Here is a 27,878-nt window from a genome sequence, read left to right on the forward strand (position 1 = left end):
TGTTTTAGACCAAGATGTGTAAGAGCTAACAAAATCCCTTTGGCTCGGAGATGGTTTTTTAACTTACCCACGTTACCATGAATCTTCTGTTGCTTTATAAGCTCCTGCATTTGCTCTGGCCCAGGTGGGAATAAATACAATACGAGAATACTGGGCAGAGCAAAAGTGAACCTTGTAAAATAACTTCTTACCCAGGGAGCCAGCCATGGGGATTGTTTGGGAAGGGACCTTAAAGCTCCTCTCATTTCACCCCCTGCCATGGGCAGGAACACCTTGCACCAGCCCAGGCTGCCTGGACTGATCCCTGGTTCTCCTTTTCGTGCCACCCTCGGGATGATCTGCTCTGTGACATCCCCACACCCAGGGACTGTCCCACTGACAGCTCCGGGTGCTCCAGGCCTGTGGGCAGCTGCATGTCCCTCCTGGAAGATGAACAGGGGTTCCCCTGAGTTGTGTTGGATTGTGCTGAATTTTGTTGGTGGAGATGGTTCTCCATGGGGGGATTACCTGTCTGGGATGTTACCTGTAGGGGTGATACAGGTGTAGGGAATTCAGGACTCCCTGTGGGGAAGGAATTCCTCTGAAAGGGCCTTTCCTTGGTTGGCCTGGCCTAGGACAGGTAGCAGGTGCTATGGGAAGGCAGGAAAAACTTCACAGCAGTCTGGGCACACCTGTGGGAGCAGGGCCCAGGTCGGGTGTGAGGGGCTGAGCCAGTTCCCTCAGGCAGCAGTGGCTGGAGTTGGGATTGGGATGTGAGGTTGGGTTGGGGCTGGGTGTGAGGGAGCAATGGGTGTGAGATTGGGTTGGTGTGAGAGGACACTGGGTGTGAGGTCAGGGCTCTGTCTCACGGCACGCTGTCTCTCCCTGCCCAGGTGAACGGCGTGTCCCTGCACTGGGTGTGAGGTCAGGGCTCTGTCTCACAGCACACTGTCTCTCCCTGCCCAGGTGAACGGCGTGTCCCTGCACTGTGCCGAGCACCACGTGGCCGTGGAGGCGCTGCGGGGCTCGGGCAGCTCGGTGTCCATGACGGTGCTGCGGGAGCGGATGGTGGAGCCCGAGAACGCCATCACCGTCACCCCGCTGCGGCCCGAGGACGACTACAGCCCCCGGGAGCGGCGCGGGGGGCTGCGCTTCCCCGAGGGCCCCGAGGCAGCCCCGGCCACCGAGCGCTTCTCCACCTGCCTCATGCGCAATGAGAAGGGGCTGGGCTTCAGCATCGCCGGGGGCAAGGGCTCCACTCCCTACCGGGCTGGGGACACGGTCAGTCTGACCCCTGGGACTCATCCTCCTCATCCCCTTGTGTGCAGCAGGGCACCCTGGCCCTGGGCTGGCAGGCAGGGTCCTCTAAAGTCAGGGAATCATGGAATTCTAGGATGGTTTGCGTTTGGAGGGACCTTAAACCTCATCTTGTGGTGGGCAGGTTCCACTGTCCCAGGTTGCTCCAAGTCCTGCCCACCCTGGCCTTCGACATTTGCAGGGATCCAGGGGCAGCCACAGCTGCTCGGGCACCTTTGCCAGGGCCAAACCACCCTCAGAGGGAACAATTCCTGCCCAGTGTCCCATCCATCCCTGCCCTCTGGCAGTGGGAAGCCATTTCCCCTTGTGCTGTCACTCCAGGCCTGTGTCCAAGTCCCTCTCCTTCTTTTTTTATAGGAGAGTGGCTGGGGCTCCCAGTCCCTGCCAGTGACATCTAATCCCACTGCTGCCCTCTTGGCACAGATTCCAGGCTCTGGGCCACCGGAGGACTCTGCTGCCAGGGGCTCTGGGAGCAGAGGGAGGGGCAGGGCAGGGGAGAGGACTGAGACCTGCCTGGGTTTGGGGAGCCAGGCTCAGTGGGGACAGCCCGGGCTGCCCTGACCCTCCTGCCCGTGCTGCAGGGCATCTTCATCTCACGGATTGCAGAGGGCGGGGCAGCCCACCGGGACGGGATCCTGTGCGTCGGAGACAGAGTCATCTCGGTGAGTGCAGGGAGGGGCTGGCTGAGCCCCCTGCCCCCCTCTTGCAGGGGCTGCTTCTCTGCTACTGGAGCTGCATTTTGGGGGTCCTTTCTTCAGCTCCTGAGCCTTCTGGGGGAGTGTTTAATTTGGGTGGTTCTCCCCTGTCTGGGGGTGGGTGCAGTCACACCTGCCCTTTCCCCAAATGCATTATGCCAGGAACGGCATGGAGGGAGGGGACACGGCAGCACTGCCCAGCCTGGGGGGCTCGGCCACGGGGAGGGGGGGCCCCTGGGGCACAGTGGGGTGGGCTGCAGCAGAGGGAGCTGCCCAGGGGTGCTGTGGAGCAGGGCAGGGGTACCCCAGTGCTTCCCTGCTTCACGTGGAGCTCTGGCCTCAGCCTGCCATGCTGTCCCTGCGGATCTCGCTGCTCTCACCTGTGTCTCTGCCTCCTGGTCCTCACTCTCCTCCTGTGGGAGCCTCTCCTCAGCCTCCTGACCCTCCTCCCACGCTGCATGCTGCCTCTGGGAACCTCCAGCTCCTGGTGCTGGTGGTGGGTTTCTGCCCAGCCGCTGTGGTGAGAGCACGTGTTGCCACGGCGCTGGCGCGAGTAAGCACTGATACAGCCTCGTCAGTGCTGGCTTCTGTCTGCTCTATCCCTGGGCTGGGGCTGGCTGGGATTTGCTCAGGCACAAAACTTTAGTGCAGCTTGGGCCCGGGTCTGACACTTGGCAGGAAGCTTGAACTGGTCTGGCATCTCTCACTCCCTCCTGGTGCTCCCCGCTGCCCAAAGTCGAGCCCTGACCCTGATTAATGCCAGACACAGTGGATTGTTTTGGATTTGCTCATGTTTTGGTGCTCCATGGTACAGAGGCAGTACTGAGGCCCATCATTGGGGGTTAGTTTGCTCAACCTGTGGAAAAAGGAGACACAAAAGCTTAGAAAAGATTCAAAAGTCAAACCTGCCTCCACCCTGCTTCAGCAGCTCTATTTATATCCATGGGCAGCTTCGTAGGAAAAGCAGATCTAAGTCCCTAGTAATAGCTTGCAGTGCATTCCTTATGGGATGTGTGAGCTCAGGGCTTACAGAGCTGGGGCCACTGCTGGATTTTGATGTGGCTGAGGTGTTGCTGTCATTATTCCTGACACCCCAGCATGGTACCCTCAGTTCCTTGTGTGAGGGGAAGGTGGAGGTTATATAGGAATGAAGTTTGGTCACTGTTCCTGACACCCCTCAGTGCCCTGTGTGAGCTGTGTGTGTGACCATGGAGGTTTGGTCACTGTTCCTGACACCCCTCAGTGCCCTGTGTGTGACCATGGAGGTTTGGTCACTGTTCTGACACCCCTCAGTGCCCTGTGTGAGCTGTGTGTGACCATGGAGGTTTGGTCACTGTTCTGACACCCCTCAGTGCCCTGTGTGAGCTGTGTGTGACTGTCATTGAGGTTTGGTCACTGTTCCTGACACCCCCAGCAGGGTCCCCTCAGTGCTGAGCTGTGTGTGACTGTCACAGAGGTTTGGTGCTGGGCACCAGCTGAGGCTCAGGTCCCGTGCTCACCTCTGAGGAGTGCAGGAACATGTCACGTCTCAGGAGAACAGAACACTCCCAGGATTACTGCCAGCACTTCCAAGCCTGTTTCCCTTGCTCTTTGGAAGCAGCAATTGCCCATTTTAATTGGAAATCCTCCAATGCCGTGGTTTTGGGGTGTGGGTGCAGGTTGCCCCTCTCTGCATGGGGAAGGGGAGGACCCTGCTGGGACAGGACCCATTGCCAAACCTGTGCTCTCCTGGTCCTGCTCAGCTCTCACTTTGCCTGAGAATTCTGTTTTCTTAATAAATACAGCACAGCTTCCTGCTCTTCCCCTGTGCTCTAAATCCTCCTGGACTTCTCCTCAGGAGAAGAACTGGGAATTGCTCCTTTGATTTTTCTCAGGGGAGCTTTGAGCACAGGGATTGAAGAGCCCAGCTGGGTCCCCTGAGCTAAGATCCCTCAGCATGCCCCCGTGACTGTCACTCATTCCCTGTGTTCCTGTGTCTCTTGGGAGTCATTCTGGGGGAAGACACTGGACAGGGACCTGCTGGGGGGTGCTGGAGCTCTGGAGCTGTGGGGTGGGAACCCAGCAGGGAGGGGAGGGTGCAGGTCTGGGAGCAGTTGCTAAGGGCAGCTGATTTTTTTGGGGTGGGACTGGGAAGAAAAGTGACTGTGTGGAGATGTGGGATAGTGGTGGGTGACTCGTGGAGCCCTGATGATGCAGTGTGACCCCTTAGGGATTGGCCAGGATGAGATAATTCCCTGCACACAGAGAGACATGTGGAGCAGGGGAAGGGCAGGCACTGTCCCTTCCCCATGGCACTCGGAGAGCCATGCTGCATGGCTGGCCTTGCTCTCTAGCTAGATAAAGGCCACGGAAAATTAGCTGCCCCAAAAGCTGGGTACCCACCAGATTCCTGGCAGGGCAGAGTTACAGCTGAGACAGCCCTGACTCCTGGAGCCCTGTGCCCTTCTGGTCTGACCCCATCGGAGCACTCTCCTCCTCTCAGGGGCAGGAAAACAGCAGAGGGGACGTGAGGAATGAGAGTGCTGCAGCAGCTCTGTGTGTGCAGTGTCACACAGTCAGAGCAAGCCTTGGCTTGGAAGGACCTCAGAGATCACCTTGTTCCCTCTCAAAGAGCGTGTTTGGCCTTGATGTGGTGATAGAACCACAGAGCCAAGTCTCTCCTGGGTGTTGCCCTTGTCCACCATCGGAGGACCCCAGGAATCCTCCCCTGCACACACAGCTGCTGCTTTCCCTGCTCCAGCTGCAGCCATCAGCAGGGAAAGTGCAGGCTCCAGCTGTGGAACGTGGTGCAGACACAGCTGGTCCCAGACCAGGGGGCAGGACAGGGCAGTACCCCTGCAGGTGCACACCTGAGCACAGGTAGTGCTCACAGGGCAGCAGCACAGCCTGGTGCTGCCCTCTGGCCCCTCAGGGCTCAGCTTGCTGGGGGATGGCACACGTCCTCCCTCCCTCCTGCCTGCAGCTCTCCAGCTCCAGCTGCCGGGGCTTCCAGGCTCCTTGGTCGGACCAAGCCTTTCCTCCAGCCTCTGGGCCACCTCCTGAGTCTTCCCACGTTTTGCTGGCTAGTCCAGCTGGAGTTTTACCAGCAGCTCTGCACGTGACCCCGAGCAGAGTGAGCTGGCCCAGTAAACACAGAGTGTGGGGAGAAGGCAGAGCAGATGTGCACTCAGGCCCAGGGCTTGGCCAGACCAGCACTGACCAGCAGCCTCTTGCTCTCCCCTGTACTTCCCCGTGCTTGTTCCTCACCTCCAGTCCTCTTTCCGTTCTGCTAAACGTCCCATAACAAGTGCTGCATATTCCCACAACGCCTCCTTCAAGCTTCCTGCAGCCACTTGGCCTTTTCCCACGAGGGGTGTGCTGAGACAGCCCCTCACAATCTCCGTTCCTTCTGCAGACTGTTTGCCAGGTTTGGTCACGCTCCTCTGCTGTGATTCCTTGGTGTGATTGCTTTTGGTGACTCTGAGGATCCATCTGGGTGTCTGAGCCGTGTGTCTGTCACCTGCACTCCCCTGGGGGCTGTGCCCCTGTGTGGTTAATTTGTCACCTTTCCTGCTTGGTGCCCTGTCCTGTGCTCAGCAGCCACTGCCCAGGTCCCTCTCATCCTTCCTCCTCCTGCGGGCACGTGCCAGCTGCTGCCCTGGCATCCTCCTGGTCCGTGCCAGGGGTGTCCTTTGGGGACAGTGCTCTCAGCAGAGGTGACACTGGGCAGTTCCCAGACAGCACAGGGACAGGGCAGGTGGGGGCTGGGAGGGTCAGGGGGTTGTGGACAAAGCCCTGCATGCCAGCTTAGTCCAGAAACTGTTCTCTGGGAAGGAGCAAAGGAGTTAGAATAACATTTCTGGGAATCAGGCCTGGGGAGTTGGCCTACAAAGCCCAGTTGCTGTGACTGTTACAGTCATGTTGTTATTTCATGAGCTGATCAAAGCCCATCTTGGCAGCTCCTTTTTTCATGTCCTCTGTGTTCATTTTGGAAGGCTTTTCCAGAACCTAATGACTAGAAACCTTTTAATTTTCAGCTTTTTCCTGTCTGGTTTTGTTGTTCTGGCTGTGTTCTCTCAGCTCAGCTCTCCTCAGGTTTCTGCCCCTTGTACATCCATGGAAAGCAGTCATGTCCTTTGGGTTTCTGGGGAGGCAGTTTTAAATCTTAGTTTTGCAGGAAAGGCTCTCTGTTCTTTCACATCTCCCTGTACCTGGGGTCACCTCTAATGCCTTAGAGATGGCTACCATGGCCTTGCCCAGCACGGGCAGTGGGGCAGTGCCAGTGGGGCAGCGACCAGCGCCAGGTCCTGTCAGCCACCAAGTCCTGCCCGCAGGGTCTGTCTGGGGGCTCTGGGTGACTGGTGAGGGCACGTGGCTCAGTGACACAGCAGCAGCTGCTCCTGCCATGCCTGGGTCGTGGCCCTGCTGCTGGAAATCACTGTTTTGCTTCTCCCACGTGGAGGTGTTTGGCTGTGGGAGGTGGAACATCACCCCTGGCCCACGTGGTGCCCTGCAGCACCGTGTCAGCTGTGCAGGGATCGGGGAAAGGGGCAGGAGAGCTGGGTAGGAAGGGAGCTGGGATCAGTGGGAATTCCCAGGTGCCTGTGCCCCTTTGGCAGGTCGGAGGGAGCTGGGAGCCCACGAGGTGCTTGGGGCACAGGTGCCAGCAGGACAGGGCTCGGCCGAGCGCCGCTCTGACGCCGGCTCTGTTCTAGATCAATGGGGTAGACATGACAGAAGCCAGGCATGATCAGGCCGTAGCGCTGCTTACCGCGGCCTCCCCCACCATCGTGCTGCTGGTGGAGAGAGAGGGCAGAGCAGAGGAGCAGCCCGGCGAGGGAGGCTCGCCCCGCGCCCGCATGCACTCCCCGCCGCCGGGCCCCGGGGACTGCCCGCCCGAGGAGACGCCAGCAGCACCCAGGAACCAGCTGGCCAAAGGGCTGGAGGATCAGTACCCTGTCGAGGTGAGCTTGGCTTGGGGGCACAGTGCAGTCCTGACAGATGGGTGCGGGGTGGGGACCGGCCTGAGGGTTACTGGGGGCTGCAGGTGTCATTGTAGAAAGGCTTGGGGTGGAGGGACCTGAAAGGCAGACCCACCCCTGCCACGGGCAGGGGCACCTTCCACTAGCCCAGCTTGCTTCCAGCCCTGTCTAACCTGGCCTTGAAAATTTCCAGGGATGGGGCAGCCACACCTTCTCGGGGCACCCTGTGCCAGGCCTCCCCACCCTCACAGGGAAGGATTTCTCCCCAGTATCCCATCTAACCCTGCCCACTCTCAGGGAGAACCTGTTCCCCCTCGTGTCACTCCAGGCCCTTGTCCAGAACCCCTCTCCAGCTCTCTTGGAGCCCCCTTGTAGCTCTTCTCCAGGTTGTCGAGTCCCACATGGGGAGCCCCCTTGTCCCATGAGGGTTCACCTTGTTCTTACCCATGCAAAACACCCCTGACTCTATGTTTGTCAGCATCTGTGGTCTGTAGGTGATATCCTTCATTGCCTTTGACCCTGCTTCTTGTTCCCTTAAGGAAATCCACCTGGTGAAAGCAGGGGGTCCCCTGGGCCTCAGCATCGTCGGGGGCAGTGACCACTCCAGCCATCCCTTTGGCATTCATGAGCCAGGGGTCTTCATCTCCAAGGTAGAGTCCCAGCAGAGCTGCTCTGGCTGTGCTGAGCTGTGGGTTTTTGGCATTAAGGGAAGGGTTTTGATGTGAGTCCAGCTGTACACGATGGATTTGTGAAATAAGGGCGTGGGACAGGGGTGTGTGAGGTTTGTACTGCCTGTGCTGCTGCTGGAGCCATCTGAGGGCATGGAAAAGCCTCAGACCTTTACAATGCATGCTGAACCCTTTGGAGGGATCCCAGTCAGCTCTCGAAACTGCTGGGTGCACGTGGGCTTTAGTGAGCCTGGCAAGGTGCTGGCATTGCAGGAAGGCAGCCATTACTGGGAAGGTGCTGGTGGGACAGTGTGTGGCTGCTGGGGACCAGGGCTGCTCTGCTGCTCTCAGGCAGTGACCTTTGATCCCACCTTCCCATCCCAGTGATGCCATGCAGGGGCAGCACACACCTGGCCACTGGCTGCAGCCCATTCCCTCACAGTCCTGCACATCCACACTCATGGGAGTAGGATGCTGGAGAGGACATCCCTGTGGAGCCCCTTCTGCTTCCTGACTGCTCTTGTCACTTGGAGGAGCTGAACCTCTGACCCCTGTGGCTGGGTTCACACCTTGTTAAGGGCTGTTTGGAGTTCTAGGAATGATGCCTGCCAGGCCTCCTCCTTGGTGTGCCCGTGGTTTTCCTTGCAGTGCACCAGCAGGTCACTGAGGCAGGATTTGCTCTTCTCAAAGCCTACCTGCCTCTTTCCCACCATCCCTGCTTCCCACGTGCTGACAGATTTCCCGGCTGACTCCTCTGTTTCCCCAGGAGCACAGGTTTGGTGGTGTGCTCAGCTCTCAGGAGCCCCTCAGAGCCCTGGGTGAGGCCTGGAGCAGTCCTGGTGCTGTCCTGGTCACACTCACAGGCAAAGGAACAGCAACACTGGCACAGGACTGGTGCAGATTAAATAGGGAGCATGAGAATAACGTGTGGAAGAGCACTTGAAAGCACACCCACCCCACTTGGTTCTTTGCCAGTGCTCCCAGATGTGTAGGGGGAGGTTTGTCTGCAGAGAGAGGAGGCAGAGCAGGCCTGCAGGGTGTTGGGGGGTGCCTGGGGACACAATCACATCTCCAAGGAGAGAGGGGCTGCTGAGTGGAGATGGAGACAATACAAAGCAGCACACTCCATTCTCAGAAGGCTTCCAACTGTTTTTATTACAGCATCCATGCTTTTTATACATTCTGTCAGGGTCCCAGTTGTGGGTTTCTCTGGGTCTGGACTGAAGGCACTGAGGCAGTAATTCATGTTCAGACTCAGGTGTTTGTTATTTCTTATCAGTAAAACACTCTCACTGCTGGGAGTTGGGCAGCCTTTCATTAGAAGGCACAAAATGGCCATCAGTCTCTTGGTACAAGGTCTTTTAAGACTAAACTGACACCTGGATTATTTTCTCTTTTAACCCCATAACTGATCCCACAGAGCCCCAGTGGGGACTTTCCTGCCCAGTTACAAAATGCCACCCAAACCCACGGAGAAGGAGGAAGAAGAAGGTGAAGAAGAAACCCAGGACAGCACCCTGTGCCCTCCATCTTGCTTCCATCCACAACACACTAAAAATCCCAAAACCTGAATTTCTCACCCAGTGACACACCTGTACTGCTCTCTAAAATCTGTTTCACACTTTTGTGGGTTCCAGTCTATCTTGAAGTCTGGGAAACTTTCTCCAGGAGTGAGGGTCAGAGTCAGTGCTGCCCTGGGGTCGGGCACCCCAGAGCAGACAGAATGTGCTGTGGTGCACTGGGTGCTCAGGGTTTCGACAGCATTCTTACAAAACTCATAAATTCACACTTTACTCATTGATCACAAGAGGCAGACAAAGTGCTCATTGGAATAGGCAGTTGCAGGTTTCTTTATTTATCCTTCTTTCCTTCGTGGTTTCTGTGTCAACGACCTGGGTAGGAAATCCTCTCAGGGGTACCCTGGGTCCTGTTATCAGACTTGTCTCTGGCTCACAGAAGCGCTGTAAAGCCTCCCCCAGGGAGGAGTGCCCTTCTCTGGTGGTGTTGGTGTGCCCGCAGGTGATCCCGCGGGGGCTGGCGTCGCGCAGCGGGCTCCGCGTCGGGGACAGGATCCTGGAGGTGAACGGCATCGACCTGCGCCACGCCACGCACCAGGAGGCCGTCAGCGCCCTGCTCTGCAGCGCCCAGGAGCTCAGCATGCTGGTCCGCAGGGACCCCCCTCCTCCGGGCATGCAGGTGGGCTCTGGGGCAGGGCTGGGGCAGCCCTTACCTGGGGAGAGCTGGGATAGGATACAGCCAGACTCATGGCTGGGAATTCCTGCTCCTGACACCTTGGGCAGGGCACTGGGGCAGTCCTTACCTGGGGAGGGCTGGGATAGGATACAGCCAGACTCATGGCTGGGAATTCCTGCTCCTGACACCTTGGGCAGGGCACTGGAGCAGTCACAGCAGGTTCTGGGGCAGTCCTTACCTGGGGGAGGGCTGGGATAGGATACAGCCAGACTCATGGGAATTCCTGCTGCTGACACCTTGGGCAGGGCTGGGGCAGCCCTTACCTGGGGAGGGCTGGGATAGGATACAGCCAGACTCATGGGAATTCCTGCTCCTGACACCTTGGGCAGGGCACTGGGGCAGTCCTTACCTGGGGAGGGCTGGGATAGGATACAGCCAGACTCATGGCTGGGATTTCTCTTCTTGCATCCTGCACCACCCTTGGGGGCGGAGGACGCAACTGGGATTCTGCAGTCACCTGCAGGGCACTGGGGCAGTCCTTACCTGGGGGAGGGCTGGGACTGGGATACAGCCAGAATCATGGCTGGGATTTCCTGCTCCTGACACCTTTTGAAGACTGATAGAGAGCAGAGGCTGGATGGAGCTAAAGAATAAAGTGGGGATTTATTAGGAGACCTCAGCAGATCCATCTTGGGCAGCACAGGAGCCCAGCCAGGGCTACACCCAAGATGAACCCAAAATGGTTACAAAAAATGAATGACAGGTCATCACAATTCTGTAAGTTTTGGTCCATTTGCATATTGGAGCTAGTTTTCCAATTCCAGCTCCAGCCCAGGTAGTCCCATCCTTCTTGTTTTTCTCTCTTCATTCCACATTGTTTGTGCTCTTGGGCTGAGATTTGGATCATTTGTCCTTGGTCCCCAGGTGGAGCAGGAATTGTTTTGTCTCCCTGCTCTGCACAGAGCTCACCATCCCCTCATATGAAGCCCAGACCCACACACTAAAGCAGCACAGAATGTGAAAAACACAAAATCTAAAACCTGAGACACCACTCCTGTGGCAGAATCCAGTCACCTTAAGTGTGTCTTCATCTGGGGCGTGCTGAGGATCCCTTGCCATGCCTGTGGTGACTCTGTCATCAGGGAGCAGAAAAGGGCAGGTCCTCCCCAACAGGAATAAACTGCCAGATGAGGGAGGGGGCTAATTCAGGCCCTTTTCAGGGCATTTAGGGCTGTGGTCACTCCAAGGAGTGTTCCCTCAGCTGAACTTGGCCCAGACACTAGGAGGCTCTTCTGTGTTTCCAGGAAATATGCATTGAAAAGGCTCCAGGGGAGAAGCTGGGCATCAGCATCCGGGGTGGAGCCAAGGGCCATGCTGGCAATCCGTTTGATCCCACTGATGAAGGCATCTTCATCTCCAAGGTACCCGAGCAGCCCCTCTGCAGGCTCTGCCAGGGAGGAGGGGGAACCCTGGGGGAGCTGCTGGAATGTGCTCCCAGTTCTGGAGATTCTCCCTCCAGCAAAGGGACAAGTCCTTGTCCTTGCAGATTTCCTCCTCTGCAGCAGCTTCACAGTTTCTCATTTTATCTCCTGCTTGCCTTTATTTTGCTTTGTGTTTTTTCCTATAATGCAAACCCACACATCTTTCCTTGTACCCATATTTCCGTTGGTCCCCCTGTGCCTGTCCCTTCCTGCCCACTTAGACATGCAACCTCTTTCCTCCTTCCATGGAAAGCACCAGGAATTCCTAGCCTTTCCTCCTGTGCCATGCACCGTTTCTGTGGCTTTGTTCCTTTTTTAGGTGACTGCTTGTGTCACACAAAATTCTCACATCAGTTTTCCTCTAGAAATTACACGTTTTCTTGTTCAGCTTATGCTTATCATTTTATGCTCCTCCCAGCCCTTTCCAAAAAGTTTTTATTGCTTCTTCTTTGCTGGCAGCAGAGCACAGCAATGAGTGGTGTCATTTTGGTCTGGCTGCTGACAAAGAGGACTCTGGGCGTTGACTTCATTGTCACTGTTTCCCTCTTCAGCTGTTTTTTGGGGGGTAGAAACTGGTGTGAGTTGTCCTCATGGCTGAAGACAGTCCATAATTGGCAGTCAGCCCTGATAATTGATAACTGGTTGCTGCTAGGGCAAGGAAACATTCAGCATTTGTTGGTATGTGGCTGTGACTGTTGTATCTGAGTTCTAAAGATAAAAGAATAAATTCCCTCTTTCAGAGTGACAGTTGCACGTTCACCCGGGACATTTGTAACAGCAGGAAAAGAAAACCTGGGATTATTCTAACTGGCAGTTATTTTGAGTAGTTGGGTCTGGTTTTCTCTCCTGCAGCTTTACAGGATTTAGGAATGGAAAGTTCACAGTTTAGCCACATCACAGAGCTAGTTTACCCATCTCCCCTCCCTGATTTTCCCAATACTTGTTGTTTTAGCCTGCAGAGAACCAAAATCCTGAACTTCCCCGCTCTCCCTTGAGCTATGTTACTCCCCTCAACCTCTCCTACCTGCCCTGTCTGGAGGGGTTTTCCTGCCTCTGATTTTCCCTGGATATTTGTGGTAACCAGGAGACAAAGTGGTGCTTTTCCTCTTCTTCCTCTTTGCATGTCTGATCCCTGCCTCCTTCCTCCTTAGTTTGTCTTCATTTGCATTTCCATTGTGTCTCTCTCCCACCACAGAATTATTTCTCTTTTTGTGATGTGACAGCTTTTCCTTCTGACCTGCTTCTTTCCTTGGTTACATGGAAGCAAGAAGGCTTCTTCAGAAGGCTTCAAACTGCTTTTATTACAGCATCCTTGCTTTTTATGCATTCTGTCGGGGCACCAGTTGTGGGTTTCTCTGGGTCTGGGTTGAAGGCACGTGAGACAGTAGTTCATGTTCGGACAAAAAATTTCAAAATCACCTTCTTTTATCTCACACAAAAGATTCTTCCACACCTGTTCCCTCCACCAGCCTGTTCTTCCTGTTCTGCCCTCTCCATAGTTCTTGCAGATCCTCCCCCTGCCCTGCAGCTGCCAGCTGTTGTCCCCGTTCCCTGTGTGTGCTGTCACCCCTCCGTGTCCCCTCCAGTGGCCCCTGGTGTGTTGCAGGTGAGCTCCTCGGGGGCCGCTGCCCGGGACGGCCGCCTGCAGGTGGGGATGAGGATCCTGGAGGTGAACCACCAGAGCCTGCTGGGCATGACGCACACCGAGGCCGTGCAGGTGCTGCGCGCCGTGGGCGACGCGCTGCTCGTGCTGGTCTGCGACGGCTTCGACCCCAGGGCTGCTGCTGCCATCGAGGTGAGGCTGCAGGGCAGGGCTGGGGCCACCACGGTCCCCGGGGATCCCAACAGGGTGGGTGCCAGCTGTACCAGCGTGGGTGCCAGCTGTAGCAGTGCGGATCACAGCAGGGCTGGGTGCCAGCTGTAGCAGTGCGGATCACAGCAGGGCTGGGTGCCAGCTGTACCAGTGTGGATCCCAGCAGGGCTGGGTGCCAGCTGTAGCAGTGTGGATCCCAGCAGAGCTGGGTGCCAGCTGTACCAGTGTGGATCCCAGCAGGGTTGGTGCCAGCTGTACCAGTGTGGATCCCAGCAGGGTTGGGTGCCAGCTGTAGCAGTGTGGATTCCAGCAGGGTTGGGTGCCAACTGTACCAGTGTGGATCCCAGCAGGGCTGGTGCCAGCTGTAGCAGTGTGGATCCCAGCAGGGCTGGGTGCCAGCTGTACCAGTGTGGATCACAGCAGGGCTGGGTGCCAGCTGTAGCAGTGTGGATCACAGCAGGGCTGGGTGCCAGCTGTACCAGTGTGGATCCCAGCAGGGTTGGGTGCCAACTGTACCAGTGTGGATCACAGCAGGGCTGGGTGCCAGCTGTAGCAGTGTGGATCACAGCAGACCTGGGTGCCAGCTGTAGCAGTGTAGATCCCAGCAGGGTTGGGTGCCAGCTGTAGCAGTGCGGATCACAGCAGGGCTGGGTGCCAGCTGTACCAGTGTGGATCACAGCAGGGTTGGGTGCCAACTGTACCAGTGTGGATCCCAGCAGGGCTGGGTGCCAGCTGTAGCAGTGTGGATCACAGCAGGGCTGGGTGCCAACTGTACCAGTGTGGATCCCAGCAGGGCTGGGTGCCAGCTGTAGCAGTGTGGATCCCAGCAGGGTTGGTGCCAGCTGTAGCAGTGTGGATCCCAGCAGGGCTGGGTGCCAGCTGTAGCAGTGTGGATTCCAGCAGGGTTGGTGCCAGCTGTAGCAGTGTGGATCCCAGCAGGGTTGGTGCCAGCTGTAGCAGTGTGGATCCCAGCAGGGTTGGGTGCCAGCTGTACCAGTGTGGATCCCAGCAGGGTTGGTGCCAGCTGTAGCAGTGTGGATTCCAGCAGGGTTGGGTGCCAGCTGTAGCAGGGTTGGGTGCCAGCTGTAGCAGTTTTAATGCCAGCGAGGCTGGGTGCCAGCTGTAGCAGTGTGGGTGCCAGCTGTAGCAGTGTGGATCCCAGTAGAGCTGGGTGCCAGCTGTACCAGTGTGGATCCCAGCAGGGTTGGTGCCAGCTGTAGCAGTGTGGATCCCAGCAGAGTTGGTGCCAGCTGTACCAGCGTGGATCCCAGCAGAGCTGGGTGCCAGCTGTACTAGTGTGGATCCCAGCAGGGTTGGGTGCCAGCTGTAGCAGTGTGGATCCCAGCAGGGTTGGGTGCCAGCTGTACTAGTGTGGATCCCAGCAGGGTTGGGTGCCAGCTGTACCAGTGTGGATCCCAGCAGGGTTGGGTGCCAGCTGTACCAGTGTGGATCCCAGCAGGGCTGGGTGCCAGCTGTACCAGCATGGATCCCAGCAGGGTTGGGTGCCAGCTTTAGCAGTGTGGATCCCAGCAGGGTTGGGTGCCAGCTGTAGCAGTGTGGATCCCAACAGGGTTGGGTACCAGCTGTAGCAGCGTGGATCCCAGCAGGGTTGGGTGCCAGCTGTACCAGCATGGATCCCAGCAGGGTTGGGTGCCAGCTGTAGCAGCATGGGTGCCAGCTGTACCAGCATGGATCCCAGCAGGGTTGGGTACCAGCTGTAGCAGTGTGGATCCCAGCAGGGTTGGGTACCAGCTGTAGCAGCATGGATCCCAGCAGGGTTGGTGCCAACTGTAGCAGCGTGGGGTTCAGATGCTGGTGGTGGTACTTATTTACAGTGAAACAAGGTGACCCCCTCTCAGGTTTCTGTGGTTGAGATCACCCTGAGGTATTAGAAATTCTTTTTCCTCCCAGCCCCACGACCAAAGAAGAAGTTGCGATTTGTCGGTTCTGCCTTTCAAGGCTGTTTATTTTCTCTTATCCATCACATTCTTTCTCTGCCCTGCTGAGATCTGTCCAGCAGGTCGGGTTGGGGCACAGTCCCTGCCCTCGGGGTGGTGTTGGCATTTTGTACTAAGAACCACGTGTACTTCATTTGCAATAATTTTCCAAAACCTATCACCTGTGTTAGACAGTCTGTCTCTGAACCAATCCAAAAGTGCCACCATCACAGCAGAGGATGGAGGACAAGGAGAAGAAGGACAGGGCAGATTCCTCCATCTTGCCTCCTGAACCCCCATTCTAAACCCCCAAAATTCTACTTTTTCACACTGTGACAAATTCACTATCATTCGACTCAAACCCCTGTGGCTTGTAACTCCTCACACAAAGTTGGTAATTGTTTCCATGGGCTAAAATCGAAGGCACAGGTGGTTTTGACTCAGTGCCAAGGTCTCTGAGCCCCCTGCCAGGGTCTGGAGTCATCCAGGGCAGCCAGAGGAATGTGCTGGGAATGATTGGCATCTGACTCCAAGGCTTTGGAATGCTGAACGCTCATTTTATTAAATCTATATTACATTATACTATATTAAAGAGTGTTGCTATACTATATCATACTTACTACAGACAGCCAGGACACAGCTTTGACCCAATAGGTCAATTAATATAAACAATCATCACCAGAATCCAATTACCAAATTCCTTCAGGTAAACAACCTTCCCAACACATTCCCCATGTGCAAAACACCAGGAGCAGCAGGCAGAGATAAAAACAGCTTTCCCTCTGTGCCTCTCCAGGAGGAGAGGGAGAGTTATGTCTGTCTCTCTGTTCAGAGTGTGAATGCCACACCTATGCCCCAGGAAGCATCTCCTGTGGAAAAGCTGGTTGGGTGAACGTTCAGGCAAGGCAGTCAGGTGCACACTCAGCACAGAGAGGCAGAAGGGCCTTTTGTAGGGTCAGTGCCAGCACAGGTTTATTGCAGCACACAGAAGGGAAATCAGAGCAAAGCACAGGGCCCTGTGCTCTGCACAAGGTTTGTGTCACTGTTGTGTCAGGGACAGGTGACTGAAGTGACAGACTCCTGTGTTCTCAGAAGGCAAATGCCCAGTTTGTGAGACACCACACATTCTTTTACAGACAGTTCTGACAAAGCTGGACCTGGTTGGTCCCTAGTCAACACCCCTCACCTCGTTGGCTAATTAGGAACAACACATCTTATACACTTCTTACCTGTAAACACCACGTTCAAAACTCCAGCTGCAAAGATTAAGGATTGTTTTAGTTCTTTCTCTGAGCTTTCTCTGAACTTCCCAGAGCAGTTCCTGGGAAAGTTATCTGACTTTCCCTCTGCCCAGACTGTCAGCATCCTCAGGTTTAGGTGGGGGCGGGTACAGGGGCAGGGCAAGGGGCACTGGCCTGCAGGGAGGACAGGGCTGGCCACCAGGGGTACCACAGCCACTGAGGGAGCTGGGAGAGGAGAAACCACCAGAATTTGGGACATGTGGGCAGAGGAATTGGGGTGGATGCAGGGCTCCATGGAGGAGTCCTTTCTGCCCACCTAGGTGGGGAGAACTCTGTGGTGGGTCCTTCCAGGCAATGCCCTGGGGATTTCCCTGAGGGGGAAGGATTGAGGGGATTCCACACTCCACAGAACGCTGATTTTCCCAACCTTCTGCTCTAGACTTGTTTGGTTTTTTGAGGTCCCAGGTTTCAAAGTCTGACCTGTGATATGAACTTGAGGGGGTCTCCAATCCAGAAAAGCAGTGGTTCCTCAGGACTGTCTTTCTCCTGCTGGTTCTAGAACCGTTCCACAGTAGCACTGCACTGAAAAAAATAAGTTTTCAAGCTCATTTTCACCAAACTATTTATGCCCATTTTTTCAGTGTTACATTTAACATAAATGGTCTGGCTGTTTTTTGGTGTTCATCTTTCCCCACAGGATAGAACTTCCCTGGAGCAACCCCATGCCCTCTCAGATTCCTGCTTCCAAGGCTTAGCTATTCTCCAGTAGAACATGGAGCCAGTCCCTGCTCACCTTCTTCCCTTCTTGCACCTGGATCAATCTGAATTCAGCTTACTTAGGCCTAGAATAGTTCTAGAATAGCTTACTTAGTTCCTAGAATAGTTGTCAGCCTGAATGGCAGGGGTGGAGCTGGGTTAGGGTTAGGGTTATGGAGCTCTTCAGGCCCCTTCCAACCCAAACCAGTCTGGGGTTCTGTGGGATTCAGGTTGTTGGGAGAGTTGTGTGTCTGACTTGCTTGGGGTTGTCCTGGTGCTCTGTGTGTGGGAGGCTGGAACAGGGAGAGTTCTGTGGCTCCCAGCAGGTGTGATGTGCTGTTTGCTCTGCAGATGTCCCCAGGGATCATTGCCAACCCTTTCGCTGCTGGCATCGGGCGCAAGAACAGCCTGGAGAGCATCTCCTCCATCGACCGGGACCTGAGCCCCGAGGAGCTGGAGATCCTGCAGAAGGTGGGTGTGTCTGAGCACTTTGTGAAGCCTCTGGTGTCTCCCTTGGTGCATGCAGCCTGCAGTGGGATCAGCAGGGCCCAGCACGTGGATAGGAACGCGCTAGGATGGGACTGTGACACCTTGGTGAGGTTCTAGGTGCTGCAGGGGTGGAGAGAGCACGGGCTGAGGTGGCTCTAACTCTGCTCTCTCCTAGGAGATGGAAATGGTGAGAGAAGCCACTCAGTGGGAGAGAGAAGAAATGGAGAAAGTGGTGAGAGCTCATTTGTGTAGCAGAATGTGTTTGTGGCAGTGGCTCTGCCGAGCCCGTGGGTCCCAAGGAAGGTGTCACAGGTTATCTCTGCTGGTGTCAGTGCCATGGGGAGCTCTGGAGCTCTGCCCTGGTGTCAGTGCCATGGGGAGCTCTGGGTCTCTGCCCCCTTGGCAGTGCCATGGCAGCTCTGGGTCTCTGCCCCCTTGGCAGTGCCATGGCAGCTCTGGGTCTCTGCCCCCTTGGCAGTGCCAGGGCAGCTCTGGGTCTCTGCCCCCTTGGCAGTGCCATGGGCAGCTCTGGGTCTCTGCCCCCTTGGCAGTGCCATGGGCAGCTCTGGGTCTCTGCCCCCTTGGCAGTGCCAAGGCGTGGAGCTCTGGGCATTCCCTCTCTGTAGGGCACTGCTCTGTTGCCCTGGCTCTCTTAGGCTGTGCTGCCCCTCCCTGTGCTCCTCTCTGGTGACGTTACCCTTGTTACTTGCTGGTACCTCCTGGCCACGCTGCAGCTTCCAGAAAAATGGCCAATGAGCTTGGAAGTCCCAAATTAAATCAGTTTTCTCTGTCCAGCACCCTGTGTCTGACAGAGGATTTGTGAGCAAAGATGAGAGCACGCAGCTCTGAGCTGCCCTGAGTGGAGAAGTGCTGCTGTTGGTCAGTCACAGCTCACATGGCCATTGCTCTGCTTTGCTGTGAGAGTTTCATGTCTCTGCCTCTGGCTCAGCCTGCACAGAAAGAGAATTTCACAGAAGTGGATCAGCAGGCTCAAGCCTCTTGAGGACTTAGGGTTTCCAGTCATCCCTCTTAAAACAGAAATTTATCCAGTCAGAGTCACTGGAAGAAGTGGGAAAACAGGATTCTTCCGTGCTGTCAGTGGGGAATCTGCTCTCCTGGCAGAGGTGTGTGTGCATTTTGAGGTGTTTTGTCAGGTTTCAGGTTCAGATACACCTGAAGGTTCCCTGGGCTCTCTCTGCACTGCAGTTCCTGAGCTGGCTCACATTTGCTGCCCCACAGGAGCAGGGTGAGGTTGGCAGCTCTGGGTGGAAGTGGCATGACCCCACAGAGGGATCTTCAGCCCGATCCCGCTGAGGATGTCCCTCCTTGCAGGGGTTGGACAGGGTGGCCCTGGAAGGTCTCTTCCCCCCCAGACCATCCTGACTGGTTTGGAGAGGAGGGGCCTCAGTAATTCTCCTGGTTCAGCCCAGATCAGATTTAGGATTTTCCTGTAAGATGTCTCATGCCTTGCCTGGGAAGGAACTCGGTGTGGTTTGGTGTGGTTTCTGCAAACCTGATTTCATTGTGTTTCTGTCTGAGCAAAGGATATTCCTGCCAGTTTTAATGTGGGCAGGATGTGGATTTGAACATGGATGTATGGATTGAAATACGTTCCAGGAGAGTTCAGGTGCTGTGGGTCAGTATCAGCATTCCTAACACCTGTGAATATAGCAGGTGTGGCCCCAAATTGTGCTGCTGGGGCTGAGCAGGTGCCATTTGTCCAGGCTCAGGTAGAGAAAGACTTTGTCAAGATTTATATTGAGATTACTTAAAAATATTTTGGCCAAAAAAAGCCCAGAGAAACCTTTATGATTGGTGAAGTGGCCTTGGCCATACCTCATTTTAAAAAAGCTGATGTGTTTTGGTGCCCCTTCCCTCGGTGTGCCAGGAGGAGGCAGCAATGGATGTCCCTGGACCTCCTGGGATCCTCAGGCCCCTGAGCAAAGACATGTTTTTCTGCTGGGCCTCTTAAACCTTGAATCTGGGGTTGTCTCTAAAACTGGTTTTAATGATGAAATTTGTCCCAGTGATGGAGCCAGCACTCTGTGGTGGCCGTTGGAATACTGAAGGAAGTTCCTGTCCCAGTGCCAGATCCCTGGTAATTTCTGTCACCATTTTTGGACCGTTTTTCTTACCCTTCAGTGTTTCATGTTCATTCTTGCACAAGAGCAATGGAGACCAAACGTGTCCCCAGCCCACAGCAACTGAACTGAGTGACTGGGAGGAATTATGCCTTTGCTCTGCTCGTGGTGGAAGTTTTCAAACCCACTCACTGCTGGCACCTCCTGCCTCCAGCTCTCTGACAGTCCAGTTTCTAGCAGAAGTGTCAGTAACTCTGAGTCCCTGTGGACTGATTCCTGCTGCTCACTCCTGCCCCTGTGGCTGTAGTTAATTTCTAGTCTTAATCCAGATCCCCCCCAGCTATTGTCAGAGATGGATTTGGAGCAGAATTTGGAGCCGCAGCCCCATATGGGCTGACTGGTGCTCCTGTCACTCCTCAGAATGTGACCTCAGAGTCACACACCACATTGGTGTCACCTGGAACCCTCACCCTACAGAGGACTCCTGGTCAAAACAGGCATAACCAGGTTCAGAATAAACTTTACCTTGAATATCCCTCAATATCCTTTGGGGAGTTTGATCCTCCAGAGCATCAGTGACTTCTCAGGCAGCTTATCCTTGCTTGGAGCTCACGGGGTGATGTGGAGCAGTGGGAATCTGCACTGCATGGAATCTGTTAAAAACAGGGCCCAGGTGCTCAGCAGAATTCCTGGTTGGTCCCTCTGAGCTGCCTTCCACCTCCCAGGGTCAGGACTTCTGGACCATCTGGTCCCTGCTTGGGGAGGGCAGCTGGGAGGGCTCCATGGACCAGAGAAGGATGCTGCTGTGCTGTCCCCAGGCCTGGCTCTGCCCAGAGCTGCCAGGTGACGAGTCACAGAAATATCAGTGCCTAGAATCAGTCCTTAGGACAAGCCCTGCCCTGTTCCTTCCTCTGCAGCCTGGAGCAGTCACTGGTCACTCTCTCGTGCCCCTGCAGTGCTGAGTTTTTGGCAGCTGGTGCTGAGCCAAGACCTTTCTGTCCCTTTGGGTGTGTTAGTGTCGTCGTGTCCGTGGTGCTGAAAGCCAGCAGGGCCTGTGCTCTGTGGATTTGCTTTTCCATTCCCTCCCAGCCTGTCCTGTCTGCTCCATCAAGGTGTCTCTTCCAGCAGTGAGCAAACTCCTCCTCTGCCTTGGTGTGGTTATGCTTGGGGGCACGGTAGCTCTCTCACTTTCCCAGGACTGTCCCTGCTGAGGATCTTGGGGACACCTGCTCTCCTCACCTGTGGCACCCAGATGTTCTTGTTCTGTCCCTGTCCTTTCCTCTGGCAGTAACAGTGCCCAGTTCCAGCTCCTCCCTGCCCAGTGCTAGTGTTGGTGCTGGGTTCTGCTGCCCCTCTCCTGGTGCTGGCACTGCCCCTGTGTCCCCTCAGCAGCCCTGCCCAGCTGTGTGACCTCTGTGCCTCTCTCTCCTCTCTGCTCTGCTCTGGCTCTGTCTGTCCCACGGAAGGAGCGGCTGCGTAGGGAGCGGGAGGCAGCCACGCAGCAGCTTGAGGAGGAAGCAGAGGTGAGCAGCACAGGGGAAGGGCTGGAGAGGCCCAGAAAAGGGCTGCAGCTAGGCTGGAAGGCTGGAGAAGTCCCCAGAAAGAGTCTGTTGCCCAAAGCTTGTGTTCTCCACTCCCTCCCCTAAGAGGATGTGGCTTTGGGGATTAGAGATCAGAACTGGAGAAATGTGTGAGGGATTGAGGAAAATGGGCTGGGTTAGAAACCTTGGCTTCTCTTTGGGGTCAGAAAGGCAATATGTGGGAAGCAACATGGAGCAAAGTTGTACAGGGGGTGTGAGTTAAGGCTGGAAAAAGGAGCTGTAGAGGAATTGCAGACTTGCATTCTTACATGTGTCCAGGTCCATCATTCCAGGTGCTGCTGGTATGGCACATTCTCTGCTCCATCAGGAGGTGGAAGTGGGGCAGGAGGAGTGCAGGGATCTGAGCAGCAGTGGGTGGCCAGGGGTGCACAGTGACACGTTCTCTCAGGGGTTTCTCAAGCCTGGCTCCTGCCACGAGTTCATGTGGTTGTGCTTTGAGCAGTTCCTGCTCTTTTCCCAGGTAGTGGGAGCTCTGGTGAGTTTGGAGATAAGACCTGGGTTATTCCTGGGGGGGGGTTCCCTTTTCATTGCCCTTTCTCATTGATTTAGTTGACTTTGGGCCTGACCTGTTCCTGGTTTTTCACCCTCTCCAGAACGTCCCCAGTGAGCCCCTGCGCCTGGACTACCGGACCCTGGCAGCGCTGCCCAGCAGTGGCCTGCAGAGAGGCAACCGTGCTGTGAGTGGGGGTCCTGGGGGGCTGTGGAGGGGGGTCCCTGCAGGGGAGGCACTGAGGGGCTGGGGAGGTGTGATTCCCTGCAGGTGTGATTCCCCACAGGTGGTCCTACCATCACCTGCCCTCCACCTGTGCCATGGTGTGGGAGGTGACACAGGAAAACTGGGCAGCACAGAGCTCTGGGGGGCTCAGGCCCTCTGAACCAGGAGCTGCAAAAGAAAGATGGGAATAAGAAAAGGAGGAGAGCAAGAGCCAGGCAGCTTTGCCTTTTGGGGAGGGAAGTGGCAAAGTTTGAGAAGCTGCAAAAAGCAGAGTTGGGAGCAAGGCAGAAAGAACAGCCTGGTGGGAGAGAAGAGGATGTGAGGGGGGAGTGCAGGGATTTGTTGTGGAAGGGAGAGAAAGATCCTTCCCACAGTGATGGCAATGTTGTGTGCACAGCTCCATTGTGGGATGGTGTTTAGGAAAGGGGAAGGATGAGGGTCCTGAAACTGAAAATATTGAAACTAGAAAATGTTTAAGGCCAGGTTGGACAGTGCTTGGAGCCATCTGTTCAGTGAAGTGTCTCCCCCTGGTGCTCCAGTGGAAAGGTCTCTGAGCATGGCAGGGTGGGACTGGCTGCTCTCAGGGTCCTTCCAGCCCAGGCTGCCCTGAGGGTCTCTTGCAGCCAAGCTTCCCCCAGGCCTGCAGAAGGGAGTGGCTGTGGCTGTGTGTCCTGGCTGAGCCCTGTGGCTCCTGTATCCTGCTGTCTATCGTGACTCCTGCCCTGCACATCCCTGTCCTGTGCCCTGCCTGGCAGTCTCTCACTGGTTGTGGCCAGGAGAAATTCCAGATTTCACAAACTTCACCGATTACAGACTTACCTCTCTCCTGTGGTGTTTGAAATCTCACCTCTCCATCTTTTCTTTCTTTTATCTGTCCTGCATCACACCCATTCTCCTGGGTTTCTGCCTGCTCCTTCACACGTCCTCAGCCTTCCTCCTTTCCCCCTGTTGCAGCAAGATCTCCCTTTGCTGTCATTGACCCATTCTGCATTCCCATCCTGGTGTTTCAGGATCATCTTTTACCCTTCCTGTCTCCATCTCCTTCCATGCAGACAGGTCTCCTCTCCTGTTCTCTTTGCCCTGTCACTCCAGTGACAGCTCTGCTTTGGCTCCAGCTCTGCCTCCTTTTCTTCCCACCCTTCCCAGCTTTGGGTTTTTCCCTCTTATTCACACAGCAAAGCAGTATCAGGAAAAGGTTTATTTTTAGTATCTCTGAGTGCAGCTCAGGAGCTGGTAGAGGGGAGAGTCAGCCCCAGGCAGCAGCTGGCTGCGTGCAGGGCAGCTCAGGGTGGTGCAGAGCAGAGCAGCTTTGGGGCTTGCCTGGCAGGGGGGTCAGCCTGGGAACGCCAGGCACGGGAATGTGGGGCCGGGCACGGGGCTGTGGGTGCTTCTAAAAATGTCCCATTGCAGGGAGGGCCCCAACCAAGGGGGCCTGTGTTGGTCCAGCTGTCACCAGCCCTGTCTGTGCCCTGGGTGGAAAAGGACATCTGCCTGGGTCCTGGGTTCAGGGCGGTGCTGGTGCTCCTTCAGGAGCTGCCCTGGCCTCTTGGGTGGCACTGGAAGACTCAGCCAGGGTCAGTCCAGCCAGTGGAAGAGCAGGCGGGTCAGTGGCAGTCAGTCTGTCTCTGGGCAGCCTCCTCCAAGTGACTGGTGCCCCTGCCCTGTTCCCATCGTGGTGTTCTTCTTCCTGTGGAAGGGCAGGCAGGGCAGGGCAGTGGTGGAGGGGCAGGCAGGGCAGGGCAGTGGTGGAAGGGCAGGCAGGGCAGGGCAGTGGTGGAAGGGCAGGCAGGGCAGGGCAGTGCTGGAAGGGCAGGCAGGGCAGGGCAGTGGTGGAAGGGCAGGCAGGGCAGGGCAGTGCTGGAAGGGCAGGCAGGGCAGTGGTGGAAGGGCAGGCAGGGCAGGGCAGTGGTGGAGGGGCAGGCAGGGCAGTGGTGGAAGGGCAGGGCAGTGGTGGAAGGGCAGGCAGGGCAGGGCAGTGCTGGAAGGGCAGGCAGGGCAGTGGTGGAGGGGCAGGGCAGGGCAGTGGTGGAGGGGCAGGGCAGGGCAGTGGTGGAAGGGCAGGCAGGGCAGGGCAGTGGTGGAAGGGCAGGCAGGGCAGGGCAGTGGTGGAAGGGCAGGCAGGGCAGAGAAGTGGTGGAAGGGCAGGCAGGGCAGGGCAGTGGTGGAAGGGCAGGCAGGGCAGGGCAGTGCTGGAAGGGCAGGCAGGGCAGGGCAGTGCTGGAAGGGCAGGCAGGACAGTGACAGACTGTCTCTGGGCAGCCTCCTCCAGCTGGCTGGGGCTCTTTCCCTGTTCCCATCGTGGTGTTCTCCTCCTTCCTGTCTCCAGGCCAGTTCTCTGAGCAGTGGCTGGGTGTCTCTTACTGCTGCACAGCCCCTGTGAGGGAGCTGCAGGGAGCTGTTCCTGTCCTCCCTGTGCCACAGGGGGATCTGTAGGGAGCTGTTCTCGCTGTGGAGCAGGAGGAGGTGCAGGTCCATCTGTCCCTGTGGAGCAGGAGTGCAGATCTCTCCACTGACCACTGCAGCCGTGGGTGGAGTTGGTCAGGAGGCTTCCTCCAGAACAGCCTCCAGGGAAGGGAGCAGTGGTTGTCTGTCTTGGATCCATGTGAGCTGCTGCCTCTGGGGCCCTTTGTGAGCGGGATTTAACAAAGGCTGAGGAGATGCCCTTTCTCTTTGTCCACTGCTACAAACCAAACTGGAAATTCCCGTTGGAAGCAGCCTGGGAATGCTTGTCTGGGGGATGCTCTTTGGCCACGCAGTGCACTGCAGCCTCTGGAGAGCAGCTGTGGCTGCCCCTGGGTCCCTGGCAGTGTCCAAGGCCAGGCTGGATGGGACTTGGAGCATCCTGGTCAGTGGAAGGTGTCCCTGCCCATGGCAGGGGTGGAACAAAATGAGCTTTCAGGTCCCTTCCCACCCAAACCATCCTGGGATTCTGTGACTCTGGCATTCCCTTACAGAAATAGAAGAGCTGCTGCAGTCTCTGTCTTCTGCATTGAACAGGAATGAAAGCCAGACCCCTGAGGGGCTGATCTCAGCAAAACCATCAAAGTCCAGTTTTGCTTTCTGGGCTGTGAGAGATGGAGAAGACTTGTCATGTCTCAGTACCAGGTCACCATGATTAGTTAATTAGCAGCCTGTACTTTCTGTTCTGAATCTATTTCTCTTCAGTTTCTTGCCACTGATTCCTTTTTTTCACTTGTTCATGGATTTAAGACTGGATTTCTTTCAGTGCCAGGGAGGTGCAGGGTAGCACGTGTCTGTTCTGTCTGCAGGCTGGGAAAGCTCGCTGCATTGCCCAAATTCTTACTTACCCAAAATAGAAATTGTGGCTTGTCTGACAGGAATAGCCCTGGTGAGGCCAGGGAGTGAGGAATCCCTCACCAGGACGTGCTCCAGCAGGAGCTGGAGCTTCCAGGGAGACCCAGACCCAGCCCAGGCCCAGCTGGGCCCAAGAACACAGCAGGGACTGAGGCTGCCCCCTGACCATCAGGCATGGTGGCACTCTGGGGAAAAGGGGCTAAAAGGAGGGGTTTACACTGAAAAATCACACACAGCAGAGTGTCCCAGGGTAGCACAGGCTTCCCTGGTGAGGAAACACGATATGAGCCAGGGCTCTGCCAGCCACAGAGGTTGGGTTGGGGGTTAGGGGAGGGCCTCCGAAATTCCTGAGCCTCCCAGCTGCCATTGTAGTCAGCAGCCCACCCCTGAGAGCTATTTTGGTGACCACTGCCATGACACAGGAGCTGAAGAATTTGCTCTGAGCAGGAGAGGTCTTTCTGCTCCCTGGAGGCACTTGGATGGAAGCTTTGGTCTTTGCTCTCTGGCTGTCCCTGCTCCCCTGAGGAAGGCTCTGGCTGGGGTAACAAACTCTCTTCTGTGGCACTGAGGGGAAGGGTCAGGGCTTCGCTGGGGCTGTGGGAATTGAGCCTGACAGAGCTGGGGCTGCCTCAGGGCTGCCACCAGCAAGAGCCACCCAAAGGGTCTGTGCTCACTGAGCTCTGGTGTTCGGGGTGTGCTGTGAGCACTGGGGCCCTTAAAGCATGCTCACCTGGGCAGGTGTGGGGTGTGGTGTGACTGTGGCAGCACTGGGGGACAGCAGAGGCTGGGCCATAGGTGGTGGGGCTCAGTGAAGTGGGGGTTGAACTGGAGGGTCTCCAGAGGTGCCCCCCAGCCCCAGCAGTGCTGTGGTTCTGTGTGCTGAGGTGAGGGGGGAGCATGGGCTTGTACAGGTGTTGGAGGTGAGCTTGGCTGGGGAGCAGCTGCAGTCAGGTGTGTGAGTGGGAGCAGTGCAGCCTGTCAGCTCCCTGGGCTGTGTGCACAGCAGGGTCCTCTCCCAGGAGTGACACTGGGGGTCACAGGTTGGTGGCAGAGCAGGAGAGAGGGTCGGGATGCTGTGCGGGCGTTAGCACTGGAATTCTCTCCCCTGTCCTTCAGCAGCCGCTCTGTGTTTTCTCCCTCCTCCTCTTTACTGTGTTCCCCTCATTTCTCTCTGACCTTGTGTTTCCTCTCAGCCTGTTGAGTGCTCTAAGCCCAGCTGCAGCATGGAGGGTGACTGCGCCGTGCTGTCCCCGCGGGGCTGGCACGGCCGGGCAGCGTCCCCAGAGCCGGCGGCGGGCATGGCCGGGCCCCCCCGGCTCCCCACGCCTCCCCAGCCGGGCCCCGAGGGGTGCCCCTTGTCCCAGGAGCAGCTGCCAGAGACGCCAGAGTGTCTGATCGACTCGCAGCCCATCCCCTTCAGTGAGAACCCCTTTGTGGTGGCCAACCGCAGGGGCAAGGCCACGGGCACGGCTGGCCTGGGGGGGCCCCCCCTGGGCTACGGCAGGGGGGGCGTGCTGAAGACCAGCCTGTACTCCAAGGCAAGCAGCGTGTGGTGTGTGGCATGCACTGACACAGCCCGGGCCAGCGCACCCTACTAAACCTGGCACCGGGCAGCACGGCGCCCGAGGGCCGGTCCCCACCCCGTGTGCCCCCGCCCTGTGCCACCACCCCCGGGTCACACAGCGTCCTCCGGCCACTAACACACCCTGGTGGTGGGGATGTGGGGACAGGACGGCATCTGTGACCTCCCTGCTGTCCCTGGGGTCTGGCTGGAAGCAGAGGTGTCCCTGCCCGCCCGGCTGGCAGCCGGGAGCTGGCAGCGCTGGTGGGCATCGGTGCTGGTGCCACACTTGTGGCCCTGGGCCTGAGCTCAGCCCTTCTCAGACATCTGGAAGCCACAGCAGATCCGCAGCCCAGGAGCTGCTCCTCCCAAGTGACACCGTTCACTAGATCAAGACTTGGGAATTCCAAGGGAGAACTTTGCTTTCTGTTCTGGGAAATCTGTATTTGACTTTGCTGTGATGGAGCAGGCACTGGACCCAACGATACCACCCTCCAGAGGAGCACCACTTTGCTCTCCCCTTCTTCCTTTTTAAGCCTTTTGGGAGGTCTGAAAAGCAAAGCAGCCCCACTTAAACAGCCCCATACAGAGCAGATCCACCAACCAATCAACAAACCCAATCCTCAGCTCTAGTGATCTTGGAGGTGGCTTAGTTCCTTGCTAGGAATTTCTCAGGTGTGTAGCCGGGTGAGCTTAGAGCAAGGTGTCTGGAATCTGTGCTCCAGTATAAACTTCAGGTCACTTCAGCCTTGGTGTGTCAAAATACTGACTTGATTCAGCTGGGTGTGGCTGTGGTATTAATGATTGGGAGCTGTAGGTTTGCCTGAATAGTTCCCTAAATCCAAAATGACCTGTCTCTACCTTAAGGCATTAGAAATCCTTGTGAAACGTGCTGCTGGTGCTGTGGTGGGAGTGCAGGTGGTTCCTGGGATGCTGCTCTCTGCAGTGCAGGTGGTTCCTGGTCACTGCTCTCTTTTCAGCTGCTGGCAGCTGAGCCTCGGTGCCAGAGGTAGCTCTGGGAGCCAGGAAAGCCCCATGTCCCTGAATCCAGGAGAGCCCCGTGTTCCTGAATCCA

At 56.5% G+C, this 27,878-nt stretch overlaps 1 protein-coding gene across 13 annotated transcripts in view; it reads left to right on the forward strand.

Annotated features, from left to right (window-relative positions):
* The window catches only part of SCRIB (scribble planar cell polarity protein), a 116,721-nt gene that overhangs the window by 54,870 nt on the left and 33,973 nt on the right, over nucleotides 1-27,878 (forward strand). For 7 of the 13 annotated variants that reach the window (XM_050984939.1, XM_050984933.1, XM_050984930.1 and 4 more), the window contains 11 exons: nucleotides 946-1,260; nucleotides 1,878-1,958; nucleotides 6,686-6,934; nucleotides 7,492-7,602; nucleotides 9,640-9,816; nucleotides 11,118-11,234; nucleotides 12,901-13,089; nucleotides 17,393-17,512; nucleotides 17,706-17,762; nucleotides 21,078-21,134; nucleotides 21,806-21,889. In XM_050984939.1, the coding sequence (XP_050840896.1) occupies nucleotides 946-1,260; nucleotides 1,878-1,958; nucleotides 6,686-6,934; nucleotides 7,492-7,602; nucleotides 9,640-9,816; nucleotides 11,118-11,234; nucleotides 12,901-13,089; nucleotides 17,393-17,512; nucleotides 17,706-17,762; nucleotides 21,078-21,134; nucleotides 21,806-21,889 (1,557 nt within the window). Of the gene's footprint in view, nucleotides 1-872; nucleotides 918-945; nucleotides 1,261-1,877; nucleotides 1,959-6,685; nucleotides 6,935-7,491; nucleotides 7,603-9,639; nucleotides 9,817-11,117; nucleotides 11,235-12,900; nucleotides 13,090-17,392; nucleotides 17,513-17,705; nucleotides 17,763-21,077; nucleotides 21,135-21,805; nucleotides 21,890-27,878 lie in introns of those variants that run through there. The other 6 variants (XM_050984931.1, XM_050984935.1, XM_050984937.1 and 3 more) reach the window with 3 other exon arrangements.

This window comes from Serinus canaria, chromosome 25 (genome assembly GCF_022539315.1).
Source record: "Serinus canaria isolate serCan28SL12 chromosome 25, serCan2020, whole genome shotgun sequence".
NCBI classification, from domain to species: Eukaryota; Metazoa; Chordata; class Aves; order Passeriformes; family Fringillidae; genus Serinus; species Serinus canaria.